Source organism: Scyliorhinus canicula, chromosome 10 (assembly GCF_902713615.1).
Source record: "Scyliorhinus canicula chromosome 10, sScyCan1.1, whole genome shotgun sequence".
Lineage (NCBI taxonomy): Eukaryota > Metazoa > Chordata > Chondrichthyes > Carcharhiniformes > Scyliorhinidae > Scyliorhinus > Scyliorhinus canicula.
The window spans coordinates 59,354,558-59,381,357 of record NC_052155.1 but is presented as its reverse complement, the minus strand read 5'-3'; the positions used below and the strand labels follow the sequence as shown (position 1 = coordinate 59,381,357).

The following is a 26,800-nucleotide window of genomic DNA, read 5'->3' as shown; positions in this document are numbered from 1 at the left end:
CTGTTGGGAGGAGTTTAAACTAATTCAGCAGGGGGAGGGGTCATAGACTGTCAACAGAATAGGGACACCGCATAATACAGTAAAGCTAACACATCAGAGGGAATACAGATGTATTACGTTTCAAGGCAGTAAGGCAAGGCTGGATGGCCTGTACTTTAATGCCAGGAGTATTGCAGGGAAAACAGATGAGTTGAGGGTGAGGATAGACTCATGGAATTGTGATATAGTAGCCATCATGGTTGAGGGAGGGGCAGGATTGGCCGCTTAACATCCTGGGATATAGACTCTTCAGGTGAGACAGAGGAGAGGGTAAAAGAGGAGAATGCATTGCATTATTAGTTAAGGAATCAGTTACTGCAGTAAGGTGAGATGATAACTTGGAGAGGCATCAAATGAAGCTTTGTGGGTAGAGTTTAGGAATAAAAAAGGGAGAGCCACATTGCTAGGTATTTATTATAGACCCCCAGATAGTCAGTGGGAAATTGAGGGTTAAATATGTGCGCAATTTGCAAAGGTGTGTAAAAATAACAACAACAGCGTAATTATATTAGGTGATTTCAACTTTCCCAACATTACTTGGGATGGTCATAATGTTAAGGGCTTAGATGGAGTGGAGTTCTTAAAATGTATACAGTAGAACTTTACAATATGTAGAGGGTCCAACAAGGGACCGTGCTGTACTGGGCCTAGTTCTGGGGAATGAAGCCAGGCAGGTGATTGAGGTGGTGGGGGGAGCATTTTAGTGATACAGTAGTCCCCCGTTATACCGCGCTCCGCAATACCGCGGTTCGCGACATACCGCGGGGGGGCATATGGACCCCAACTGTCAGTTGTGTCAATTTCAGCGGCCGGCTGATTATTTCAGTGAGAGAGCAGCTTCCCTCTCTGGATCAAAGTGAGCCGGCCGCTGAAATTGACACTGCCGGCTGCTCTCTCCCTCCAATAAGAAACATTAAAACTTAAAAGTTGGATTGGAGGGAGAGAGCAGCGGGCAGTGTCAATTTCAGCGGCCGGCTCACTTTGATCCAGAGAGGGAAGCTGCTCTCTCACTGAAACAATCAGCCGGCCGCTCAAATTGACACTGCCGAGGGGGGGGCGGGTGTTGGGGGGGGGGGGGGGGGGGGAGAAGAGGGGGGGCGGGTGTTGGGGGGGAGAAGAGGGGGGGCGGGTGTTGGGGGGGGGGGAGAAGAGGGGGGGGGAAGAGGGGGGGCGGGTGTTGGGGGGGAAGAGGGGGGCGGGTGTTGGGGGGAGAAGAGGGGGGGCGGGTGTTGGGGGGGAGAAGAGGGGGGGCGGGTGTTGGGGGGGAGAAGAGGGGGGGCGGGTGTTGGGGGGAGAAGAGGGGGGGCGGGGGTTGGGGGGGGGAGAAGAGGGGGGGCGGGTGTGGGGGAGACCCCCCTGGGGGTGTGGGGGAGAGAGGGTGGACCTGTGGGTGTTGGGGGGAGAGAGGAGGAGGTCGGGTGTTGGGGGGGGAGAGGAGGGGGGCGGGTGTTGGGGGGGGGAGAGGAGGGGGACGGGTGTTGGGGGGGGGAGAGGAGGGGGCGGGTGTTGGGGGGGCGGGAGAAGGGGTGGGGGAGAAGAGGGGGGGCGGGTGTTGGGGGGGAGAGGAGGGGGCGGGTGTGGGGGGGAGAGGAGGGGGCGGGTGTTGGGGGGGGGAGGAGGGGGGCGGGTGTTGGGGGGGAGAGGAGGGGGGCGGGTGTTGGGGGGGAGAGGAGGGGGCGGGTGTTGGGGGGGAGAGGAGGGGGGCGGGTGTGGGGTAGATCCCCCTGTGGGTGTGGGGGAGACCCCCCTGGGGGTGTGGGGGAGACCCCCCTGGGGGTGTGGGGGAGAGAGGGGGGCCCTGCGGGTGTTGGGGGAGAGAGGGGGGCCCTGCGGGTGTTGGGGGGGGAGAGGAGGGGGGCGGGTGTTGGGGGGGGGAGAGGAGGGGGGGGGGTGTTGGGGGGGAGAGGAGGGGGCGGGTGTTGGGGGGGGGCGGGAGAAGGGGTGGGGGAGAAGAGGGGGGGCGGGTGTTGGGGGGGAGAGGAGGGGGGCGGGTGTGGGGGAGACCCCCTGTGGGTGTGGGGAGACCCCCCTGGGGGTGTGGGGGAGAGAGGGGGGCCCTGCGGGTGTTGGGGGAGAGAGGGGGGCCCTGCGGGTGTTGGGGAGAGAGGGGGGCCCTGCGGGTGTTGGGGGAGAGAGGGGGGCCCTGCGGGTGTTGGGAGACGGGGGAGGAGAGGGGGGGAGGGGGGGAGGGGGCGAGCCAGAGGGTGTTGGGGGGAGAGGGGGCGAGCCGGAGGGTGTGGGGGGAGAGGGGGCGAGCCGGAGGGTGTGGGGGGAGAGGGGGCGAGCCGGAGGGTGTGGGGAGGGGGCGAGCCGGAGGATGTGGGGGGAGAGGGGGCGAGCCGGAGGGTGTGGGGGGAGAGGGGGCGAGCCGGAGGGTGTTGGGGGGGAGAGGGGGCGAGTCGGAGGGTGTGGGGGGAGAGGGGTCTAGTTGGAGGATGTGGGGGAGAGGGGGCAAGCCGGAGGAAAAAAAAAGAAATTGACACTGCCGGCTGCTCTCTCCCTCCAATCAGAAACATTAAAACTTAAAAGTTGGATTGGAGGGAGAGAGCAGCCGGCAGTGTCAATTTCAGCGGCCGGCTGATTATTTCACTGAGAGCAGCTTCCCTCTCCGGATCAAAGTGAGCCGGCCACTGAAATTTTAATTGGATCCACGATGGGGGTTTTAAATTTATTTAAAAATCTATGCTAGCGCTTCCCATTGTGGGTCTACGAGGGTCTGACCTCTTCCCCCCCGCCCCCCCCCCCCCCCCCCCGATCGATCGGGGGCCCTGGTCGTCCTCTGCGATTGTCGCAGTTCCGGCGGTGATGCAGGCGCCGGCTCGGGCATCCGTGGCTCCGGGAGCATGGCTTTGGCTTCTTCGGCAGCTTCATTACCCCTAGATGGGACCAGTGGGGGGACCGATCCACCTGGGAAGGGGGCGGCTGTGGGATGAGCCGGTGGGAGGGAGGGTGTGGTTGGTGGTGGGGGTGCGGGTGGGGATCCAGCGGGCACCAGGTACCGTAGGGAGACCGTATCCTGTCGGCCGTTGGGGTACGCCAGGCGTACTGAGGGTTAGCGTGAAGGAGATGGAAGCACTCAACCAATGGGTCCGACTTGTGTGCCCGCACGTGTTTACGGAGCAGGATAGGTCCAGGAGCTGCCAGCCAGGTTGGGAGCGAGATCCGGAGGAGGACTTCCGAGGGAAGACAAGGAGGCGTTCATGAGGTGTTTAGTTGGTCGTGATACACAGCAGTGATCGGATGGAGTGGAGAGCATCCTGTCAGCGGGAGACTGGGAGATTCCTGGACCGTAGGGCCAGTAGGATGGTCTTCCAGACCATTCCATTCTCCCTCTTTACCTGTCCGTTTCCCCAGGGGTTGTAACTGATCCTCCTGCTCGAGGCAATGCCCTTGCTGAGCAGGAATTGACGCAGTTTTTCGCTCATAAAGGAGGACCCCCTATCGCTGTGTATGTAGGCGGGGAAACCAAACAGTATAAAGATACTGTGGAGGGCTTTTATGAGGGTGGCTGCGGTCATGTTGGGGCAGGGGATGGCGAATGGGAACCGGGAGTACGCGTCAATCACGTTCAGGAAATACGTGTTATGGTCGGTGGACGGGAGGGGCCCTTTGAAGTCCATACTGAGGCGTTCAAAGGGATGGGAAGCCTTTATCAGGTGCGCTTTCTCTGGCCTTGAGAAGTACGGCTTGCACTCCGTGCAGATTTGTAAGTTCCTGGTGGCGGTCCTGACCTCCTCGATGGAGTAGGGCAGGTTGTGGGTAAATGGAAGAATCGAGTGACCCCCGGATGACAGTGGTCCTCGTGGAGGATGCGGAGTCGGTCCACTTGTGCGTTGGCACATGTGCCACGGGATAGGGCACCAGGAGGCTCGTTTAGCTTCCCAGGACGATACAAGATCTCATAGTTGTAGGTGGAGAGCTCGATCCTCCACCGTAAGATCTTATCGTTCTTTATCTTGCCCCGCTGTGCATTATCGAACATGAAAGCAACCGACCGTTGGTCATTGAGGAGAGTGAATCTCCTGCCGGCCAGGTAATGCCTCCAGTGCCGCAGAACTTCTACTATGGCCTGGGCCTCCTTTTCAATGGAGGAATGGCGGATTTTAAAAGTGTGGAGGGTGCGTGAGAAGAAGGCCACGGCTCTGCCCGCTTGGTTGAGGGTGGCCGCCAGAGCTACGTCAGACGCGTTGCTCTCGACTTGGAAAGGAAGGGATTCATCGATTGTATGCATCGTGGCCTTTGCGATGTCCGCTTTGATGCGGCTGAAGGCCTGGCGGGCCTCTGCCGACAGCGGTAAAACCATGGATTGAATTAGTGGGTGGGCCTTGTCCGCATAGTTGGGGACCCACTGGGGCATAATATGAAAAAATCCCAGGCAGCATTTCAGGGCCTTGGAGCCGTGGGGGAGGGGAAACTCAATGAGGGGACGCATGCGTTCGGGATCCGGGCCTATAACTCCATCATGCACTACGTAGCCGAGGATGGCTAGACGGTCGGTGCTGAACATGCATTTGTCCTTGTTGTAGGTTAGATTAAGGATTTTTGCGGAATGGAGGAATTTTCGGAGGTTGGTGTCGTGTTCCTGCTGGTCGTGGCCGCAGATGGTGACGTTATTGAGGTACGGAAACATGGCTCGCAAACCGTACCGGTTAACCATTCAGTCCATCTCCCGTTGGAAGACCGAGACTCCATTTGTGACACCGAAGGGAACCCTCAGGAAGTGGTAGAGCCGCCCATCTGCTTCGAATGCAGTGTATTTGCAGTCGCTAGGGTGGATGGGGAGCTGGTGGTAGGCGGACTTGAGATCCACCGTGGAAAAGACCCTGTATTGTGCAATCTGATTGACCAAATCAGATATGTGCGGTAGAGGGTACACGTCGAGCTGCGTATACCTGTTGATGGTCTGACTATAATCGATGACCATCCTATGCTTCTCCCCGGTCTTTACAACCACCACTTGAGCTCTCCAGGGGCTGTTGCTAGCCTCAGTAATACCTTCCTTCAGTAACCGCTGGACTTCCGACCTAATGAAGGTCCGGTCCTGGTGGCGACGTATTTGCAATTCGGGGTGAGGTTCACAAAAAGGGAAGGCGGATCGATCTTGATGGTCGTGAGGCTGCAGACAGTGAGGGGGGCTATAGGGCCGCAGAATTTAAAAGTTAAACTCTGGAGGTTACATTGGAAGTCTAACCCTAGGAGCGTGGCAGCGCAGAGGTGAGGGAGGACGAAGAGCCAGAAATTTTTTAATTCCCTTCCCTGGACTGTGAGGTTCGCTACTGTTGGTCGTTCTGGGTCAGTGTGCTTAACACTCAATTTGGCTCTGTTTCTTTACTTAGCTCTGGAGTCGCCAGGTGTCGTTAAGACACCGCCTCAAGCTTCAAGGTGAAGTTCAAAGCAATAAAACCATACACCAATTAGTAAATCCAAACAACTGAGTTATAATAACTACCCATGCACACGCTAAAAGGATTAAACTTATTCCTACCGCTAAATAAACTAATACTTATCTCGAAGGAACTGCTGGGTCAGGGAACAAGGCCTCTTGCTCTGCTCTGGTCTGCAGACTTCAGGTTGGTATAAGTTAAAAGGGGTCAGGAGTGCCTATCTCTGGTAGCGATCGTTGTGAGGCACTTACTTGTTGGCGGCTGCTGTCCGAACCCTCTCCTCTCTCTTGGTGCAAGATCTTCTTGGCAAAAGCTAGTCAAGGTGCGGGTCCACGGAGGAGTGTTGGCCAAAGAGAGAGAAGGGCTGGAGGGCTGGATCAGAAGACTGAACCATGTGTGGGACCTGTCTTTTATAGGTCCCAGGGGACTCCCTTACCTGCTTGGAATCGATTGGGTCTCTTCCCAATCGATTATGTTTGAATCCCCCAATAATGGGGCAGTTCCTCGGTCACTGGGGCGGTTCTTGGGACTTATTGTTTTGGGCTTCTTTGGCGCCGAAAGGTCTGGCCTTCCATTCAATGTATCGATCTGTGTTTAACTTGTTTCCATTGTATCTGGGGATCGCCCGGTATCGCCTCATTAGTATGTTAACTGGTTTCTTTTCACAGTGCTGTCTGGTTTCTGCAGCAGTCAAAACTGGTTTCTGCAGCAGTCCAAATATACAAGTGCTTTGCAAGCTGCTTGCTTTACAACATGTCCATTTTCCCTGCATTCCTTGCAATCTTCCATTTTGTGTTGGGCAGTGGCCACCCCAGGTGGCTACACTACGCAGAACCCTTTGATCTCTACAGAGTGAGACCCGGAGTCCAGGGAGATTCTTTGGTTAACTGGGTGGATGGTAAGAGAACAGCGCCTTACCGTGTTGGGGTGTATGAAGCTCTCTGTGCTCCCGGGGCCGATCAGGCAGGATGTTTTGCGCCCGTTGATGAGCACAGTCGTCGTCGCGGTCGAGAGCGTTCGGGGCCGAGACTGGTCCAGGGTCACCGAGGCGGTTCGTGGTAAAAGTTGGAGATTTTCCTCGATGGTGTGTGGTCATTCGAATCGGGGTCCTGAGATTCCAGCCAAGATGGCGGTGGCCACTGGTCGCGCATGGCTGGGGGTGCGCAAGATCACGGCGCCCATCCGTCGCACGTGGTCCTTGGGGAACAAGATGACGTGGCTCGGGAAAAGGAAGATGGCCGCGCCCGCTGGCTGCACGTGGCTCGTGGAGAGTTGTGGTGGCGGTCCCAGTTCACCCCCAGGGACCGCGGCGACCGCCCGAGCCTGGCATACTGCCACAAAATGGCCCTTTTTGCCGCACCCTTTGCAGGTGGAGGAGCGGGCCGGGCAGCGCTGCCGGGGGTGCTTGGCATGCCCGCACAAATAACAGCGGGGACCCCCGGGGTTGTCTGGTCGCCGCATGGCGCAAGCTTGTGGGGGGATGGGAGATAGAACATAGAACAGTACAGCACAGAACAGGCCCTTCGGCCCTCGATGTTGTGCCGAGCAATGATCACCCTACTCAAACCCACGTATCCACCTTATACCCGTAACCCAACAACCCCCCCCCCCCCTTAACCTTACTTTTTAGGACACTACGGGCAATTTAGCATGGCCAATCCACCTAACCCGCACATCTTTGGGCTGTGGGAGGAAACCGGAGCACCCGAAGGAAACCCACACACACACGGGGAGGACGTGCAGACTCCACACAGACAGTGACCCAGCCGGGAATCGAACCTGGGACCCTGGAGCTGTGAAGCATTTATGCTAACCACCATGCTACCGTGCTGCCCACCATGCTACCGTGCGGGGGGTTCCACACTACTCATGGGGTTGCCGCACGGTCGGGGACATCCACGCGGGCGTTTCGGGAGGCCATATCCAGGGAGCTAGCAAGGGCCCGTGCCTCCTTGAGGCCTAGTGTCTCTTTCTCCAGCAACCGCTGGTGGATTTGGGAGGACAGCATACCTGCAACGAATGCGTCCCGGATTAAAAGTTCTGTGTGGTCGCTGGCTGAAACTTGCAGGCAGTCACTGTTCCTACCTAATACCAGGAGCGCACGATAGAATTCATCCGGCGATTCCCCGTGGATTTGTCACCTCGTCGCTAGCAGATGTCGGGCGCAGACCTGGTTTACTGGCCGATATAGTGTCCATTCAACAGGGCCATCGCAGCCTCAAAATTGTCCGCATCCTCGATGAGCGTGTAGATCTCTGGGCTCACCCTCGAGTGGAGAACTTGCATCTTCTGGTCCTCCGTGGGTGTAGTTGTGGCCTTCCTGAGGTACCCGTTGAAGCACGCCAGCCAGTGTTTGAAGGTTACTGCTGAGTTTGCCGCGTAGGGGCTGAGTTGCAGACACTCCTGCTTGATTCGGAGCTCCATTCTTTAATATCTAGTCTAATAAATTGATGCTCGATCAATAACTCCCGAAGTGAGATTGGACGACAATTGAAGGCTTTATTGGACTGGATGTTTCCCCCAGCAGCGCAGGTACATAATGCAGCTGCTAGGGAGACACAGGCTCTTATACTCCGCCTTACTGGGTGGAACCAGCAGGCAGGCTTCACCAATGAACTTGCTATCTCAGGTACCTCCCACACAAATAGTCTTACAGCGTCAACCTGGGTACCGTAATACCCCTATACCTACTACCACACTCCTCTGAACTGATTCCAATGCCACCACATCCTCAAATAAGGAGACCAAAACTGGACACAATGGGCGCGATTCTCCGCCCCTCACGCTGGGTGGGAGAATAGCGGGAGGGCCTCCCGACATTTTTCACTCCCTCCCGCTATTCTTCCCCCCCCCCACGCCCGACCCACGCCACGAATTGCTGCTCGCCATTTTTTACGGCGAGCGGCGATTCTCCGAGGGCGATGGGCCGAGCAGCCGGGCCTGCTTGGCTGCCGTCATGAAACGGGCGGCAGATGCCCGTTTGGGGCATCTGGGGGCCCGATTGGCACGGCAGTACCACGGCCATGCCAAGTGGGGCATAGGCCCTCGATCGGTGCCCACCGATCGCGGGCCGTGCGTCCATAACGGACGCACTCTTTTCCCTCCACCGCCTCGCAAGATCAAGCCGCCACGTCTTGCGGGGCGGCTGAGGGAAAAGACGGCAACTGCGCATGCGTGGGTTGGCGTTGGCCAACCTGTGCATGCGCGGCTGACGTCATCGACCGCGTCAGCCAGCGTGACGCTTGGCGTGTGGCCTTGATGACCATCGTCAAGGCCGCACCGCCGTGACGCATGGGGCCGCGCTCCTAGCCCCGCCCGGGGGCGAGAATCTGCCCCGGAAGTGGGCGTGAAGGCTGCCATGGGTCACGGCCTGTCCCACGGCAGCCTTTACGATTCTCCGCATTTGCGAAGAATCTTGCCCAATACTTTAAATGTGGTCTCACCAACGTGCTATATAATTGCAACCATACTTCCCTATTTTTATACTCCAGTCCTTTTACAATAAATGTTAACATTCAATTTGCCTTTCTTATTACATTTCGTACCTGCATACAGACTTTCTGAATGCCAGGATGCATTTTTAATCTGCTTTCCATTTAGATAATAAATTGCCTGACTATTTTTTCAGCCAAAACGGGTAACCATTTATCCATACTAAACTCCATCTGCCAAATTTTGGCCCAATCTCCTCGCCTATCTGTATCCATCTGTAAAATCTGTATCTCCTCTTCACTGTCTGCCTGCAAATTCTGCTTTGTTACACTCTGTCCCTGCTTGCAGACTATTTATGTAGATTGTAAACAATTGAGGAGCAAAGACTGTGGCACCCCAATAGTTCCAGTTTGCCAGCCAGAGAAGGACCCATTTAACCCAACACGACATACAAAATAGGAGCAGGAGGACATTATTCGACCCTTCGAGCCTGCTCTGCCATTCATTAGGATCATGGCTCAGCATCCAACTGAATTGCCTAATTTCACTTTCCTCCCATATCCTATAGAAATATAGAAACAAATGGTAGGGAAACTATTGTAGAAAACTTGAAGAAGAAAATCTATCTCCATTTGGTGAGGCAAGATTTGATCGAGAATAGTCAGCATGGCTTTGTCAGAGGGAGGTCATGCCTAACAAATTTGATTGAATTTTTGAGGAGGTGACCAGGTAAGTAGATGAGAGCAGTGCGATTGATGTAGTTTATATGGATTTCAGCAAAGCCTTATACAAGGTTCCACACTTATAAAGAAGGCAAATGCACATGGGATACAAGGTAGTTTGATAAGGTGGATTCAAAATTGGCTCAGTTGAAGGAGACAGAGGGTGATGACAGACCCTCTTTGGTAACTGGAAACCAGTGCCCAGTGGCCTACCACAGGGATCTGTGCTGGGTCTCCTATTATTTCTCATTTATATAAACAACATAGATGACTGTGAGGAGTAGGATTGGTAAGTTTGTGAATGACACAAAGATAGGTCAGGTGGTTAACAGTGAGTTACAAGAAGATATAGACGGGATGGTCAATTGGACAGATAAGTGGCAGATGGAATTTAACCCTGAAAAGTGTGTGGTAATACACTTCAGAAGGAGAAATTTGACAAAGAAGTATTCAATGAACGGCATAACACTGAGAAGTTCCGAGGAATAAAGGGACATTGTCGTGTTTGTCCACAAATCTCTGAAGGCAGGAAGGCAGGTTAATAGTGTGGTTAAAAAGGCACATGGACACTTGACTTTATCAATCAAAACATAGATTACAAAAGCAGGGAGGTCATGTAAAACTTTGGTGAGGTCACAACTGGAGTACTGTGTGCAATTCTGGTCACCACATTATAGGAAGGATGCGATTGCCCTGGAAGGGGGTGCAGAGGCGATTCACTAGGATATTGCCTGGGATGGAACATTTATGTTATAAAGAGGGGGTTGGATAGGCTTGGGTTATTTTAATTTGTGCAGAAAAGACTGAGGGGTGACCTGATTGAGGTGTACAGGATTATAAGGGGCATGGACAGGGTGGATAGGGAGCAGTTGTTTCCCTTCGTTGAAGGGTCAGTTACGAGGGGACACATGTTCAAGGTGAGGGGAGGGAGGTTCAGGGGGGTTTTGAGGAAAACCTTTTACCCAGAGGGTGGTGACAGTCTGGAATGCACTGCCTTGGAGGGTGGTAGAGGAGGGTTGCCTCACATCCTTTAAGTACCTGAATGAGCACTTGGCATGTCACAGCATTCAGGATTATGGGCCAAGTGCTAGAAAATGGGATTAGGTAGGTAGGTCAGGATTTTTCATGTGTCAGTGCAGACTCGATGGAAATTTGACGAGGAAGTATTCGATGCCCTGTATTTTCTGTGATTCTGTGATAAAGCTGGCTCCAACCTGCCACCTTCTACATTTAACTGCAGTGCATTTGTTTGTGTGCAACCAACTCTCTCACTAATAAGACATTCAGGTGAAAGGTTTTCAGTCAGAGTGGTAAAAATGTGAAATTGAGGTTTGAGGTGAATAGCATTGGTGCAGTTACATAATTTTGTGGGTGAAACAAATGGAAGGATATGTTAATAGGCTGAGATGAAATAAAGTGGCAGAAGACTCATGGAGAGCAAGCAACAGGACTGAATGGTCTGAACCTGTTCTGTAAAACATCAGATATGTTATTCGCTCAAATGTACTAAAACGATGTTTGGAATTTAACTACCAAACACAGGTTTCTCAGGCTTCTTGGAACTTGCTAGTGAAACCAAGACAAGAACATAGCATCAGTTTTAGAGACTTGTAAACTTGACAGGGAAATATGTCAATAAGCACTAAAACCTCAGAGCTTCTTTCGTGCTAAACTGTGAAAGCCTGTGTTCACAGCAGCAATGCTGAGAGGTTAATTTCACAACTTTAGAGGTTTGTATGTTCCTATGTTTTTATATTTGATCTCTACTTTGGAGCTTCGATCAGCCTGAGTAGCTAAAGTCAACATTGGTCCCTTAGAGGATGAGACTGGGGAGTTAATAATGAAGAACACAGAAATGGCAGAGACACTAAATCAATATTTTGCCTGTTTTCACGCGGGAGGACACTGTAACGGTCCCAAGAGTAAGAGGAAATGTAGAGGTTGTTAAAAAGACGGACCGTAAAATAATCGATATCAGTAGGGAACAAATGGACTGGTTTAGCACACTGGCCTAAATAGTTGGTTTGTAATGCAGAACAAGGCAGCAGCACGGGTTCAATTCCCGTACTGGCCTCCCCAAACAGGCGCCTGAGTGTGGCGACTAGGGGCTTTTCACAGTAACTTCATTGAAGCCTACTTGTGACAACAAGTGATTATTATTATTATTATTATTACTGAGCAATTATTGGAATTAAAAGCAGGCAAGTCTCCAAGGCTTGTTTGCTTACATCCTAGGGTCTTGAAAGGAAATAGCAGTAGAGAAAGATAAGGCATTGGTTATAACATTACAAAATTCACTGGATCCTATAAAGGTTCCAATGGATTGGAAAAAGGCTAATACAGCGCCCTGTTCAAAAAGGGAGGAAGTAAGAAGTCTTACAACACCAGTTAAAGTTAAAGCAGTGTTCCAAAAGCTAGTGTTTTAAACAAACATGTTGGACTTTAACCTGGTGTTGTAAGACTTCTTACTGTGCCCACCCCAGTCCAACGCCGGCATCTCCGCATCAAAAAGGGAGAAAGGCAAAGGGCACAATTCTCTGGTTTCATTGTGCTCTCGCTCGAGCAAAATGGGACCGGTGAATACTGGGAGAGGCCGTAAACGAGAACCGCGCCAGGCGCCAAACAATTTGCAATGCAACCGGCCCACTCCTGTAGGCGAAATTATATCACCACTTAAGCTCTATTTCCATACAATTAATAGGAGTGACCCCATATCCAACAGCCTCCCATCATTGATCGGCCTCACCAGCAAGTGGTCACGCTGGCGCCGATTAGTACTCCTTTTGAAAATTGTGAACCTGGCGAAAGGGCTTTTGTGGGGAGCCAAGGAGGTGAGTAGCCACCTTTGCTCACCGGAAAGAGCCCGGCTTGCCGCCCCAGTTTTCAGTGGGAGATGGGGCACACTTGGCTTGGGGCGGGGGGGGGGGGGGGTGGTAGGGAGACCCTCAACAGAGGTGGTCTGCCATGGGAGGATGGGGGGGGCCTCTGGGGGGACAATGGTGTGGACAGCCGCAGACGGCACCACCATGCTAACCCCTGGAGCGTGTGTACCTGTTCTGGGGGCAACCCTTGTCCCTGCCCGTCTGCCCCACCAGTGGCGATATGTCTGTGAATAAGATTGGATGCAGTTAGTAATGCAACCTCCAACCAGCTAGTGGCGTTAGACATTGGTCACGTGATTATAGATTATAGAAATTATAGAACAGTACAGCACAGAACAGGCCCTTCGGCCCTCGATGTTGTGCCGAGCAATGATCACCCTACTTAAACCCACGTAACCCGTATACCCGTAACCTAACAATCCCCCCATTAACCTTACACTACGGGCAATTTAGCATGGCCAATCCACCTAACCCGCACATCTTTGGACTGTGGGAGGAAACCGGAGCACCCGGAGGAAACCCACGCACACACGGGGAGGACGTGCAGACTCCACACAGACAGTGACCCAGCCGGGAATCGAACCTGGGACCCTGGAGCTGTGAAGCATTGATGCTAACCACCATGCTACCGTGAGGCCCCTAATGTGGCAGACTCACCAGTTGGTGGTCAGGCGTACACAATGACAGTCGCACATCGAGTAGTACCAGAGCAACCTAGTCTGTATAGCATTCTGTATGTTATCCTTCATAATAAATCATCATTCTAAGAAAGTCATCAGCAGTTCTGTATGAATCATTGCAAAGACAAGACAACAGAACAAAGCATGGTACCAAGAGTGATGAACATTTAAGGAAACAGCAGAAAAGACAAAGGAAAACCGGCCAGACAATGAAACACCGACTGCCGAGGTCTCGAGCCATGCAGCTGAAGGATATTGCTAATAGGGAATTGGCAATTGTGGTTAAGTGAGCACTTCGCACAACACAAGTGGATTCCAGTGGGTGGGCAGGCCATATAGCTTGTGGGAGTCATTGCCTAGCATCCCAATCAGTCCGGACACATTGCCTGAAAATTGTGGGAGGCAATACCACACATGCAGCAGCCAACATCCGAGCACCCAGGGGATGGGACACAGCTCCGGGTACATGTGCACGGCCGGAGGGTGGGTGAGTGAGTGCCACAGAGAGTGATCCAGAGCCCAGTCCAGGTGAGGTTATGAGCGGGTGTCCGTGGTACAGAGTCTGGGGTCCGGTGAAGGGGACCCACTGCTGCTGGGTGTGCGTGGGCAGGGCGTTATGGGTGGGGGAGGAGGGGGGATCAATGGAGGAATGGAGGGTTCCGGGGAAGGACCCACGACTGTTTGTCAGTTTAACACCCTCTCCCAATGCCTTACAGATATTGAATGGTATGGTGGGGATTTTGGACCCTCAGCGCCGTAGGCAGCAATGCTAACCACTGCGCCACTGTGCCGCACTTTCTTATACTTACTTAAATTAGATTTTTTGAATGGCTGGTTGTAATGACCTCCAATTAGCATTATTGGTTGGCCAATTGGAGTATGAGCTCCCGGCCCATATAAGCACCTGTGTAGGCTTTGTGAGCAGTCTTAAGTTGACTGGAATGCTAGCAGCACTGTTTGGAGCTGCTCTTGTATCTAGTTATTGGAAATAAATATTGGTGTGGTGACGGACTCCTGCCTCCTGTGGATTATTACAGTGGTGACTAAGTAAACAAAGAACTTTGCGGAGACCAGCTGCCGCACTCGGAGGGTAAGCCTTGCTATTTCAAAAATGCCGTTTTTTGGGAGGTTAGATGCATTTGACCCGACTATTGAGGACTGGTCCCAGGATGTGGAGAGAATGGGTTACTTCTTCCGGTCCAATGATATAATTACGGATGAAAGGAGACAGGTTATCCTGCTGTCGGCGTGCGGACCCTCAGCTTTCGCCATTATACGTAGTCTAACTTATCCCGATGCGCCGGACACAAATTCTTTCCAAGAATTAACGGAATTCGTGAAAGAGCACTACGACCCAAAACCACCCCTCATTTTGCGTAGGTACAGATTCTACACAGCGAAGCGGGAAGACAGGGAGTCAGTCACGAATTTCCTGACCCACCTGAGAAGACTGGTGGAAAAATGTGAGTTCGGCCCGATGCTAAATGAAATGCTTCGGGACCGGTTAGTGTGTGGCATAAATGACCTCACAATACAGAACCGCCTGTTGGCGGAAACGCAGCTAGACTGCAGGCAGGCGTTACAGCTCGCACTGGACCTAGAAAAGGCAGCAAGTGGGTCACAGGAACTACAGGGCACGCCAATGGAGGTAGATACCTGTGAGAGGGACTACCACACCGGGTCCAGATAGCCGCTCTCAGGAAAAGCCTGAGGAATAGAGGGCCAAAGGAAAACCCCAGAACTGCCCCCAAGTCTGCTAGGACTAACTGGAGACAGAGGGAAGTACCGGCTGAGGCTCCCCCAACAGAGAAGGACCGTTTTTGGCACCAGACAGAGTGGGGTAACAGCGACAGAAACCCTAGAAGGAGGTGGCAAAAGAGGAATAGCAGGTGGGGACGCAGGGAAGTATACAACCTAGACGCCCCATCTTCCTCCGAAGGCGAACAATTATATAATATTGCGATGAAGAAAGAAGAACCTATTAAGATTACCCCACGGGTGAACGGTCGGCCGACAATAATGGAAATAGACACGGGGGCGGCCGTAACAGTAATGGGAGTGGCAGCATTTAAAAAAATCAAAGATGGACTTCAGGCACTAACCCTAACAAAAACATCGACGAAACATAAAACCTACACAGGGGAACCCCTGGAAGTTCTAGGCATGACTCATGTACCCGTGGACTATGAGAAACAATTGCTCAGATTACCGTTGATGATAGTAGAGGGCTCCAGACCGAGCTTAATTGGACGGAACTGGCTGAAAGACGTAAAATTTAGATTGGATGAAAATTTTCCAGAGTGGAAGCGGGCAGTTGAGTGGAGTACTCCAAAAATACCCAGAGGTCTTCCAAGAAGGTTTGGGGGAAATCATAGGCGCCAAAGCAACTTTGCATGTGGACCCAGAAGCCCTTCTGAAATTTTGTACGGCCAGGGCGGTACCTTTCGCGTTAAGGAAGAAAGTAGAATTCGAAATAGAAAGGTTACGGCGCGACGGCATTATCAGACCACTACAGTTCTCAGAATGGGCAGCGCCGGTGGTACCAATTTTGAAGCCAGACGGCTCGATACGTCTCTGTGGAGATTTCAAACAGACGGTAAACAAATATGCACTGCTGGACAAATACCCGATCCCAAAAATAGACGACCTATATGCCAAATTGGCAGGTGGGCTTTTGTTCACGAAACTGGACATGAGCCACGCCTACCTGCAGTTAAAACTGGACAAGGACTCCCAGAAGTTCGCTGCGATCAACACCCTGAAGGGCCTTTTTCGTTATACTAGGCTACCTTTCGGAGTGTCATCAGCCTGCGCTATGTTCCAGCGTACGATGGAAAATATTCTGCAGGGACTACCGCAGGTGGCGATTTATTTGGACGATGTCTTAATCATGGGTAGGACGAACAGGGAACACTTAAGGAACCTGGAAGAAGTGCTCAGGCGTTTCGCAAAGGCAGGCGTACGGCTTAAAAGAGAAAAATGTGTTTTTCTGGCCCCACAAGTGACGTACCTGGGATATAAAGTAGACGAGTCGGGCTTACACCCATTGGAAGACAGAGTAAGGGCAATAAAAGAAGCCCCAGCTCCCACCACGGTCCAGGAGCTACGATCATTTCTAGGGTTGGTAACCTATTATGGCAAATTTATTGAAAATAGGGCATCCATCCTAGAACCCCTCTACCAGCTACTAAAAAAGGGGCAAGAATGGAAATGGTCCGCCCGCCAAAACCGAGCATTTAGGGACATTAAGGAACAGCTGTCATCCAAAAATGTCCTAGAGCATTATGACCCAAGGAAGGAGTTGGTGGTCACTTGTGACGCATCCCCTTATGGGGTAGGAGCCGTCTTAGCCCATAGAGGAAGGAATGGGGAAGAACGGCCAATAGCCTATGCTTCGAGGACCTTGGCGATGGCTGAGAGGAAGTACGCCCAAATCGAGAAGGAAGGACTGGTGGTGATATTTGCAGTAAAAAAATTTCACCAGTATCTGTACGGGCGGAAATTCACCATAGTGACGGACCATAAGCCGTTATTAGGGTCATTAAAAGAAGACAAGTCAATACCCCTGATCGCATCAGCTAGAATCCAACGCTGGGCATTGCTACTGGCGGCGTATAGATACGTTCTGGAGCACAGACCGGGAACGCGAGTAGCACATGCAGATGCTTTGAGTAGACTTCCCCTCCTGGACACACCGCCGCTAATACCGAAAGTAGAGGAGAAAAGACCCAGTTTTAGCCAAGATGAAGCATTTACTGCTAACAGGTGAACTGGAAAGACCAGTGGAGCCCCAGATGCACCCATACTGGAGCAGAAGGGACCAAATAACCCTTCTGCTCCAGTACGAAGACGGTATCCTATTATGGGGAGCCCGGGTAATAGTCCCAGCTCAGGGCCGTCGGGCAATCTTAACCGAGTTACATCACGGACACCCAGGGGTGTCTAAAATGAAGATGCTAGCTCAAAGCTACGTTTGGTGGCCAGGATTGGACACATACATAGCAGCCTTGGTACGTCGGTGCCAGGAGTGCCAACAGGGGCAAAGAGTGCCACCAGTTGCGCCATTGCACCCCTGGGAATGGCCAGGCAGACCGTGGACCAGCCTGCATATTGACCACGCCGACCCTTTCATGGGCTCAATGTTTTTGGTGATAGTGGACCCCTACTCCAAATGGTTGGACGTCCACTGGGTAAACACGGCAAGCACAGCATCGACAATCGAAAAGCTCAGGGCCTCGTTTGCAACACATGGACTACCGGAGGTATTGGTGTCGGACAACAGAATGGCATTCACAAGTGGGGAATTTGGAAAATTCCTAAAAGAAAACAGAGTCCGCCACATCAAGACGGCCCCTTACCATCCAGCGTCCAATGGCCTGGCAGAGAGAGCGGTCCAGACACTAAAAGCAGGACTCAAGAAGCAGCCGGCAGCGTCAATGGACACAAAGCTCTCCCGCTGGTTGTTTGATTACAGGACCACACCGCATTCCACAACGGGCATACCGCCAGCTGAACTCTTAATGGGAAGGCGGCTGCGAACGAGGCTGAGTCTCCTTTTCCCAAATTTAACAGGGATAGTGGAGAAACAACAGGAGGCCCAACGCAGGGGGCATGATAATAGTCGGCAGCAGAGACATTTCCAGGTGGGAGCATCGGTTTGGGTCAAGAATTATGGGAATGGACTTCCGGTGGCGGCAATGAACAGTTAAGCCGCACATTCGGCGGCTCCCGCGGAGAACGGACTTTGGGGCTCTTTTCAGGGCCCCCAACGGAGCTGCAGCAGCGAATCCCAATGGGGGAAGAAGACAGGAGTCGACCCCAACGGTCCCATGGTCCGGACCAGGAGCGGGGCAGAAAAAAAACCGAGAAAGTGCCTCTGAAAAAACGGGGGCAGGAAGAGAAAATGGCGGCCGGCGAAGGCCTCGAGGAGCTGAGGAAGTGGGCCCAGGAGCAGCAGGCGATTCTGCTGCGCTTCTTCCAGAAGCTGAAGTTGGAGCTGCTGGAGTCCCTGAAGGTAACCAACAGGGAACTGATGGAGACCCAGACAGCCCAGGGGGCTGCGATCCGGGAGCTGCAGCAGCAGGCCTCCGAAAGGGAGGACGAGGTCGTGGCCGTGGCGGGGAAGGTGGAGATGCACGAGGCGTTCCATAAAAGATGGCAGGAGCGGTTCGAGGAGCTGGACAACCGGTCGAGGAGGAAGAATTTGCGGACCCTGGGCCTCACGGAGGGGCTGGAGGGGTCAGACCTAGCGGCCTATGTGGTGATCATGTTAAACTCGCTGATGGGGACTGGGTCCTCCCAGGGACCCCTGGAGTTAGAGGGGGCCCACAGAATTCTGGCTAGGAGGCCCAAGCCGAACGAGCCGCCGCGGGCGGTGTTGGTGAGGTTTCATCGGTTCGTGGATCGTGAGTGTGTGCTCCGGTGGGCCAAGAAGGAGCGGAGCAGCAAGTGGGAGAACACAGAGGTGCGGATCTTCCAGGACTGGAGTGCGGAGGTGGCGAGGCGGAGGGCCGGGTTTAACCGGACGAAGGCGTTACTCCACAGACGGAGTGTGAAGTTCGGCATATTGCAGCCGGCGCGTCTGTGGGTCACCTATAAGGATCGGCACCACTATTTTGAGTCCCCGGAGGAGGTGTGGGCCTTTGTGCAAGCCGAGAAACTGGACTCAAACTGAGGGTTTAGGATGGGGGATGTTGTATAATATTGTATTTGCATTTGCTTGGTTTAGTGTAAGAATGTCGTACTGTATTTTCTATAGGGGTTTTTAAGCAGGGGTCGGGTGGACGGGTTCAGGCAGAGGGGTAAACGGGGAGTTCGGGGAGCTGGTGGGGGGGACTGACAATGGGAGTGGCCCTGGAGGAGGCGGGGCCCGGCAGGGCGAAAGCGCGGACTTTCTGCGGGTTTCCCGCGCTGTGAGATGGTGGGGGCGGGGCCGGGGCTGAGAAGCGCGGGTCGTTGCTGGCTGTTTTTTTTCCTGCGCAAGAGCGGGGGGAGGGTGGACCCGTTGATGGGCACAATGGAGGAGGGGCAGTCCCACGTTGGGAGGAGCCGAAGGTAGGGCGGGAGTCGCCTTGGTCAGCAGAAGTTAGCTGGCTCACGGGAGTGCTGTGGAGGGAGGGGCGCGGCTAGGAGGGGTCCTAGCCTGGGGGGGGAGGGGAGGGGGGGGGGTTACCGGGTTGCTGCTGAAACGGTCAGGAAGGAGCTGGAGGACGCACGGGGTGCTGGAGGGGGGGAATTGCCGCCGTGGGAAACTGGCAGAGCGGGGGACGCTGGCTGGGGGTGGGCAAGGGATGGGGTATGGCCAATCGGCAGGGGAGGGGGGCAGGGAGCCCTCGGATCCGGCTGATAACCTGGAATGTGAGGGGGCTGAATGGGCCGATCAAACGGGCCCGGGTATTTGCGCACCTGAAGGGACTGAAGGCGGATGTGGCCATGCTCCAGGAGACACACCTGAGAGTGGTGGACCAGGTTCGGCTGAGGAAGGGATGGGTGGGTCAAGTATTCCACTCAGGGCTGGATGAGAAGAGTAAGGGGGTGGCGATCCTGGTGGGGAAGAAGGTGTCGTTTGAGGCATTAAATGTGGTGGCTGACAGTGGCGGGAGATATGTGATGGTGAGTTGCAAGCTGCAGGGGGAGCGTGTGGTTTTGGTGAATGTTTATGCCCCAAATTGGGACGATGCGGGGTTTATGCGGCGTATGTTGGGCCGCATTCCGGACCTGGAGGTGGGGAGCCTGATCATGGGGGGGGACTTCAACACAGTACTGGATCCCCCATTGGATCAATCCAAGTCCCGGACGGATAGGAGGCCGGCGGCGGCTAAGGCGCTGAGGGGATTCATGGACCAGATGGGGGGGTGGACCCCTGGAGGTTTGCGAGACCAAGGGCCAGGGAATACTCGTTTTTCTCCCACGTACATAAGGCCTACTCGAGGATTGATTTTTTTGTCCTGAGCAGGGGGTTGGTGTCGAGGGTGGAGGATGTGGAATACTCCGCCATTGCCATTTCAGATCATGCCCCGCACTGGATGGACCTCGGGCTGGGGGGAAGAGAGGGACCAACCGGGTAATGCAGGAGGTAGACGAGGCCTCGGTGGAGGAACTGAAGGGTAAATGGGAAGAGGAGCTGGGTGAGGAGATTGAGATGGGGACATGGGCGGACGCCCTGGAGAGAGTGAATTCCTCCTCTTCCTGTGCGAGGCTTAGTCTCATACAGTTCAAGGTGCTGCATAGGGCCCACATGACTGGGTCGAGGATGAGTAGGTTTTTCGGGGGCGAGGACAGGTGTGCTAGGTGCTCGGGGAGCCCAGCGATCCAGCGTTGGGGGAGTTTTGGAAGGGGGTAGCAAGGACGGTGTCGAGGGTGGTGGGATCCAGGGTCGAGCCAGGCTGGGGACTCGCAATTTTTGGGGTGGCAGTGGAGCTGGGAATGCAGGAGGCGATAGAGGCCGGTGTTCTGGCCTTTGCGTCCCTAGTAGCCCGGCGGAGGATCTTGCTCCAGTGGAAGGATGCGAGGCCCCCAAGCGTGGAGTCCTGGATCAATGATATGGCGGGGTTCATTAAATTGGAGAGGGTGAAATTTGCCCTGAGGGGATCAGTACAAGGGTTTTTTAGGCGGTGGCAGCCTTTCCTGGACTTCCTGGCGGAACGGTAGGGAAATATGTCGGCAGCAGCAGCAACCCGAGGGGGGGGAGGGGGGGGGGGAGAGGGAGGGAGGGAGGGAGGGAGGGGGGGGAGAGGGAGGGAGGGAGGGAGGGGGGGAGAGGGAGGGAGGGAGGGGGGGAGAGGGAGGGAGGGAGGGGGGGGGGGGGAGAGGGAGGGGGGGGAGAGGGAGGGAGGGAGAGGGAGGGAGGGAGGGGGGGAGAGGGAGGGAGGGAGAGGGAGGGGGGGAGAGGGAGGGAGGGAGGGGGGTTCTGGATTGGGGGGAGAAAGAACTGTGTACATGGGTCTGCGGGATGTGGCGGGTGCTATCTCTTTCCCTTTTGTTGTTTGGGTGCTCTTGTGTTTTTTTTTTCCTTTTTCCTTTTGTTTGAAGTTGCTCTTGAAGTTGGGGGGGTATTGTTCTTGGGGTGTGACCGCGGTTGTTTGTTAATAGAGTTAAGATGTTTATATTTTGTAAAAATTTCAATAAAAATTATTTTTAAAACAAGAATTATGGGAATGGACCAATGTGGGTCAAAGGCACTGTAGAGTCCCAAACAGGACCCATATCCTATGAGGTTTCGATAGGAGGTAAGGTGCTGAAGAAACACCTAGACCAAGTAAGGGCAGCGGAACCACACCTGGAGGCAGGCGAAGCAGGACCGCCTCAAGCTGGGATAGCCCAGACGGAAAAGATACCCACACCCCAGCCCCGAGCAATTTCTCCAGACCCCGTCATCCAGTCATCAGAGTCAGAGATGGACACGTTCGCCGAGGCCGCCGCAACACCTCTCCCCGAGGAGGAGGAAGAACAACTTCCAACGAGGTCGTCAAGGAAAAGACGGGCACCTATAAGGTACACCCCGCCCACGTTGGAGAACGACCCGGCGGACGACACAGAGGTGACAGACCCGGACATGAGGAACAGGAAGAAGCTCAAAGGAATGCCAGCTGGCAGGAATTCCTCGGACCTGGGGGGGGGGGGGGGGGGGGGGGGGGGTAATGACCTCCAATTAGCTTTATTGTTTGGCCAATTGGAGTATGAGCTCCCTCAATGATAGCTCATTGAGGGGCCCTCATAAGCCCCTGTGTAGGCTTTGTGAGCAGTCTTAAGTTGACTGGAATGCTAGCAGCACTGTTTGGAGCTCCTCTTGTATCTAGTTATTGGAAATAAATATTGGTGTGGTGACAGGACACCTGCCTCCTGTGGATTATTACACTGGTTAATTACAATACAGAATTAATTTCCTTTTCTATGTTGTTCAGCTTCCACTGAACCATATATTTTCCAGCCTTGACCAGCTTATCTGAAATTGGCAGGGAGATAAAACTGAACAAAGGTGGGAACTTTGCACATGGGAAAAGAGGAATCTATTGTGATAACTATTTAAATGCAAAGTCCAGATTCTACATGTTGAATCAATTTTCTTTCAAAATCAGTGAGAAAAATATGATGGTAAGGCTGGGGGCAGCGGTGTGAAGGGGAGGTGATTAGAGGGAGGGGAGAGTGAATGGGTGAAATGTAGAAAGAAGAAAAAGCTTTTAAAACCTGAATTTATTAAAAATGCATGCTTGACAGTTCTGTTTTCTATTGCTTTAGATTGCATTGGGTTTCCTGTGTGGCTTATCAACAATATGCTCCATGTTGAAGACAGCCAGTTGGAAAAGACGAATTGGATCTCAAATGATTGATATTCAAGTAAGTGGTGATTTAATTTTGATCTTGTGCTTCTGTTTTGTTCTGTGCTTTATGTTTTGTTAAATCGTCTAAAGTTGTGTGTGTAAAAGTTGCCAAAATTTCTAACATGACCAAGGTCATGTGGGAGCTCAAGATTGGTAAATTGGGAATATAAAATTTTAATTATTTTTGTAATGTTTCTTCTCCTATTTTAACTTATAGGGCTAAATTTTCATTCTCATGTCGGATGTACAGAGACAGGTGAATTCCTGGCTCTTTAAACCCAACATTTGTAACAGCAGTCCCAAACGTCAGATTTTCAATCTGGCCAAGGGGGTGGTTGGCAGGCTGTAATACATGCCTGGGCTGGTGATCCTCAAAGTACTATGAGGTCAGAAATAGTCCTGGGCAATTTGGCCAGACATAGAAACTGAACCTTCTGGAATATGGCCCATTTGTGAGTTAGAAGTTCATGGTGAAGTTTCAGAGCATTGGAGGAGACTTTGTCCGGTGAGTGGGAATTCTGTACATATTGTCCATCTGTTAGCCCTGGGACAGATGGCCCATCATGGGCTATCCCTATAGAAATATTGTCATTATTGCTACCTATTTACAGGACACATCTGAAAACATGGAGTGGATGCTGAAGCCATGGAGATGACATCCTCTTGGCACCCCTACCTGGAAAAGATATTCTGCAATGATATAGTTAGCTGTTGACTTCATTGGATGAATGATTAATATTGCAATGTTAAACACAAGCCCTCGATCACTTGCCAGACAAATATCAGGATGCGTCCACACAGTAAACCCTTGATCAGGTCCCTCACATCTTCACACTGTATTAGCATAATGGTGTGACTGGGCCAGGGTTTAGAGAGCCCCAAAATGTATCATGGAGTTCACCTGACCTACAACTTTGAATAGATTGTGGTTATGGGGACCACACAGGCCTACCTTATAGGTGTGATGTAACAGAGATTTACAGTATTTTTAAATTGAAACAATGTTTATTTATGAAATCAGTTAGCACTTTATAAACCCAAAGTAAACATCTTAACAACTATCAACACCAATAAATCTCCCAAAGAATACAGTACCCCATAAGTAACTCAATCTTTCCTTGCAACATCCATAAGTCAAAAAAATAGCCCTTTTACAGAAAGACATCAGGTTCAACTTCTCTACTGAGACATGTACCACTTTGAGATCCTCAAATTAGCTGAAGTCTGTCTGTAGCCTGCAGATAGAGATCCTTACAGCTGCTTGCTTTGCCTGCAGCTATCCAGCTCTCAAAACGAAACTAAACACACTCTGTAGCTGCCAGTCCAAAGCGAAAGTAAAAGCTGACAGACAGCCCAGCTCCACCCACACTCTGACATCACTGCAGTAATAAACACCCATTTCTTAAAGGTACACGAAGAACGAGTAAACCAGTAGGGCTGTCAGTGATCATGGAGTGACAGCTGCCACATCCATGCATGTGTGCAGTCATTTCTTCCACCATGCCTTAGCAATTATATAATTGCTGCGTAGCTTGGATCATCCACACAGAAATTCCAAGTGAAGGATCACATCTGCATGCTGCAGCTCAGGTGAAGGCCTGGTACATAGTGTTGCTACAGCATTGTATGTGCAACTGCTCATGTAGGTGCCTTTATATGCACCAGGGTAGGTCAGCCTCCTGTGACCAATCAGACCAGTGGAACCGATAACCATGGAAACAGTCAGAGTACCTGAGGAGCTGCTTATTCTGCACAGAATGATCATACTGTTGGCTCAGCAGTTACTGGAATGGACGCCTGCTGCACATCAGCAGTCAGCCCATCAACCCCATCTGAAGGCCAATCCAGGTCTGTGAAGGTTGGGGAGGTGGATGAGCCTCTCAGCACACTTACAATCCTTCACCTCTCCAGCCCCTCCACCAGAGCCCTCGCCTGCTCTACATATGCCAATGACCTCAACTGCTCATGCAGAGATGCTGAGGCTGCAGTCTGAAGGAGGATTTCCCAGAGATACCTGAGGGATAAGATCAACTCTGCCTTGAACTTCCTTAGAAGGCTTTTGATCCTACCACTTCCCCCAGCCTCTAATCAACCCCATAAGTCTGTGAATCGCCAGTTAGCCTACAATTCCCACCATCCCCACACAGGCCTCTGATCCCCTCATTCACCAAACCAGGACCCTCAACCCACCCCTCTATTCACCACCAAGCCTCTGATCTCCCCCAGCTGGTAACCACCAGCACACCAATTCCTGACTTCTCCCCGCAGGATCCTTGTTGTGTTCTATGGCTCCCCTGATCATGAAGGCACACATACAACATGAGGATGTGGTTGTAATAAGTATTTATTCTTGACATGCAGATAGGTAACCATACAATTCTATGTACAAACAATTATATCTACGTTACTGTGGAGCTAAGGTGAGATGCGACTGTCTCATTGTCCGTCCTGCTACCAAGTGGGTCTGTCTCATCTGTCGCTCGGTGTATATATGTCTCTATGCGTCTCTGGTTCCACTGGCAGGAGGTTATGACTGTCACTACATGTATTGATCAGTAGCGATATACACAGTTCTATACAAATACATACATTGGTGTAACTATGTCCAGTTATACACAGATATGCCTATGTGCAAATCACCACATCACAGAAAGCTTCTGACTTTCTTCTACCAGGATCCCAACTTTTCCCCAGGCTCCACATCCAACCCAAGACTTCCAACTTGTCCCAGATTTCCCTTCACCCTGACCTCCTCATAATGAGTACTTTAACCATATGCCAGGATCTACAGCCCTGCCCAACAACCAATCAAACACCTTACCTTCACCCCCAGCACAGCAGAAATTACTTTTTCCAACAAGCTTCACTATCAGCCGCAAGGCCAATTGACAGTCAAGTCAAATCAGTTAAAACACCACAGCATGTGGGGAAATCGCGGCTTCTTTGTTCAACAGGTCTATCGGAACTCCCCCAAACCAACCTCAGCTTCCGACAGGTGAGGTACGGATAAATTTATCCCCTTAGTGCCTGAGGATGTCTTATTTGTCCGGCCTGCTGGTGAAATGAATAAGACAAGTATGCAGATTTTGTTTTGTGTTTTCTCTCTACTAACGTCTCTAAGGAGCTGACTCCTTGGGCGGGATTCTCCCCTGACCAGCGGGGCAGGCCTTAGCGGCGCCGAGGAGTGGCGTGAACCACTCCGGCGTCCGTCCGCCCGGAAGGTGCGGAATCCTCCGCACCTTCAGGGGCTAGACCGGCGCCCCGGCGGGGTTGGCGCAGCATCAGCCGGTGCCGAAGGGACTCCGCCGGCCGGCGCGAGTTGGCGCATGAGTGGAAGCACGAGCGTGTGCTGGCATCATCCCAGCGCATGTGCAGGGGGGGCACTTCACCACGACGGCCATGGCGGGCCGTTACAGTGGCCGGTGCGGAGGGAAAGAGTGCCCGCATGGCACAGGCCCGCCCGCGGATCGGTGGGCACTGATTGTGGGCCAGGCCACCACGGGCCCCCCCCCCCCCCCCCCCCCCCCCCCGCCCCTTGGAGCCAGATCACCCCGCTCCCCCCCCGAGGACTCCGCAGGCCGCCCGCAGAGCCAGGCCCCGCCGGTATGGACCTGGTGCAATATACGCCGGCGGGGACCGCCAAAAACTGGCAGTCACTTCGCCCATTGCGGGCCGGAGAATCGCCGGGGGGGGGGGGGGGGTGGGGGGGCGGCCGCTGCCAATGGCCCCCGACCGGCTAGACGCGATTCCCACCCCTGCTGAAAAACTGGCAGGATCAAAAGCGTCGGGGCGGGATTCATGCCGCCCCCCCGGCAATTCTCCAGCCCAGCGGGGGGTTGGAGAATCCGCCCCTTGTTTCAATTCACTTACACATATGATAGATGCTTTCTGGTGCCTCAATCAAATATCCATTGTCATGAATACCACTAAGGGTGTGTATTGGTAGGTTATTGATTGTCGAACTACACCACAAATAATCACAGTTTGGTTTTTGCTGGATAATCAACTTCTGATATTTGCTTTAAATCTTGGATGGGGATCAGGAAAACTGGCTGATTTTTCTCTTCATAATCCGAAGACTTTAAGACCAAATTTGATGTCCCTACAACCACTGTAGCTGACTATATTGTAAGTTTTCCTGGTTCATATGGCACAGCAACAAAGAAGGTTTGGAGCTGATGCTACATTTTTGCAATTGCTTCACAGGATTTGGACATTTGTTTTCATCACAAAAGATGCTTGCATTTATTGGATGTAAATGCTTCTCTGCCATTGTACCGAAAAGGTAGAAACTTTAAGACAGGCTTAATTATCTAAGTAGTGTAAAAGCAAAATGGCATA

At 52.6% G+C, this 26,800-nt stretch overlaps 1 protein-coding gene across 3 annotated transcripts in view; it reads left to right on the top strand.

Annotated features, from left to right (window-relative positions):
- Positions 1 to 26,800, top strand: part of tmem67 (transmembrane protein 67) — a 356,662-nt gene that overhangs the window by 263,285 nt on the left and 66,577 nt on the right. For all 3 annotated transcript variants that reach the window (XM_038809034.1, XM_038809035.1, XM_038809033.1), the window contains exon 16: positions 22,377 to 22,475. In XM_038809034.1, coding sequence (XP_038664962.1) covers positions 22,377 to 22,475 — 99 coding nt within the window. The remainder of the gene's footprint in view (positions 1 to 22,376; positions 22,476 to 26,800) is intronic.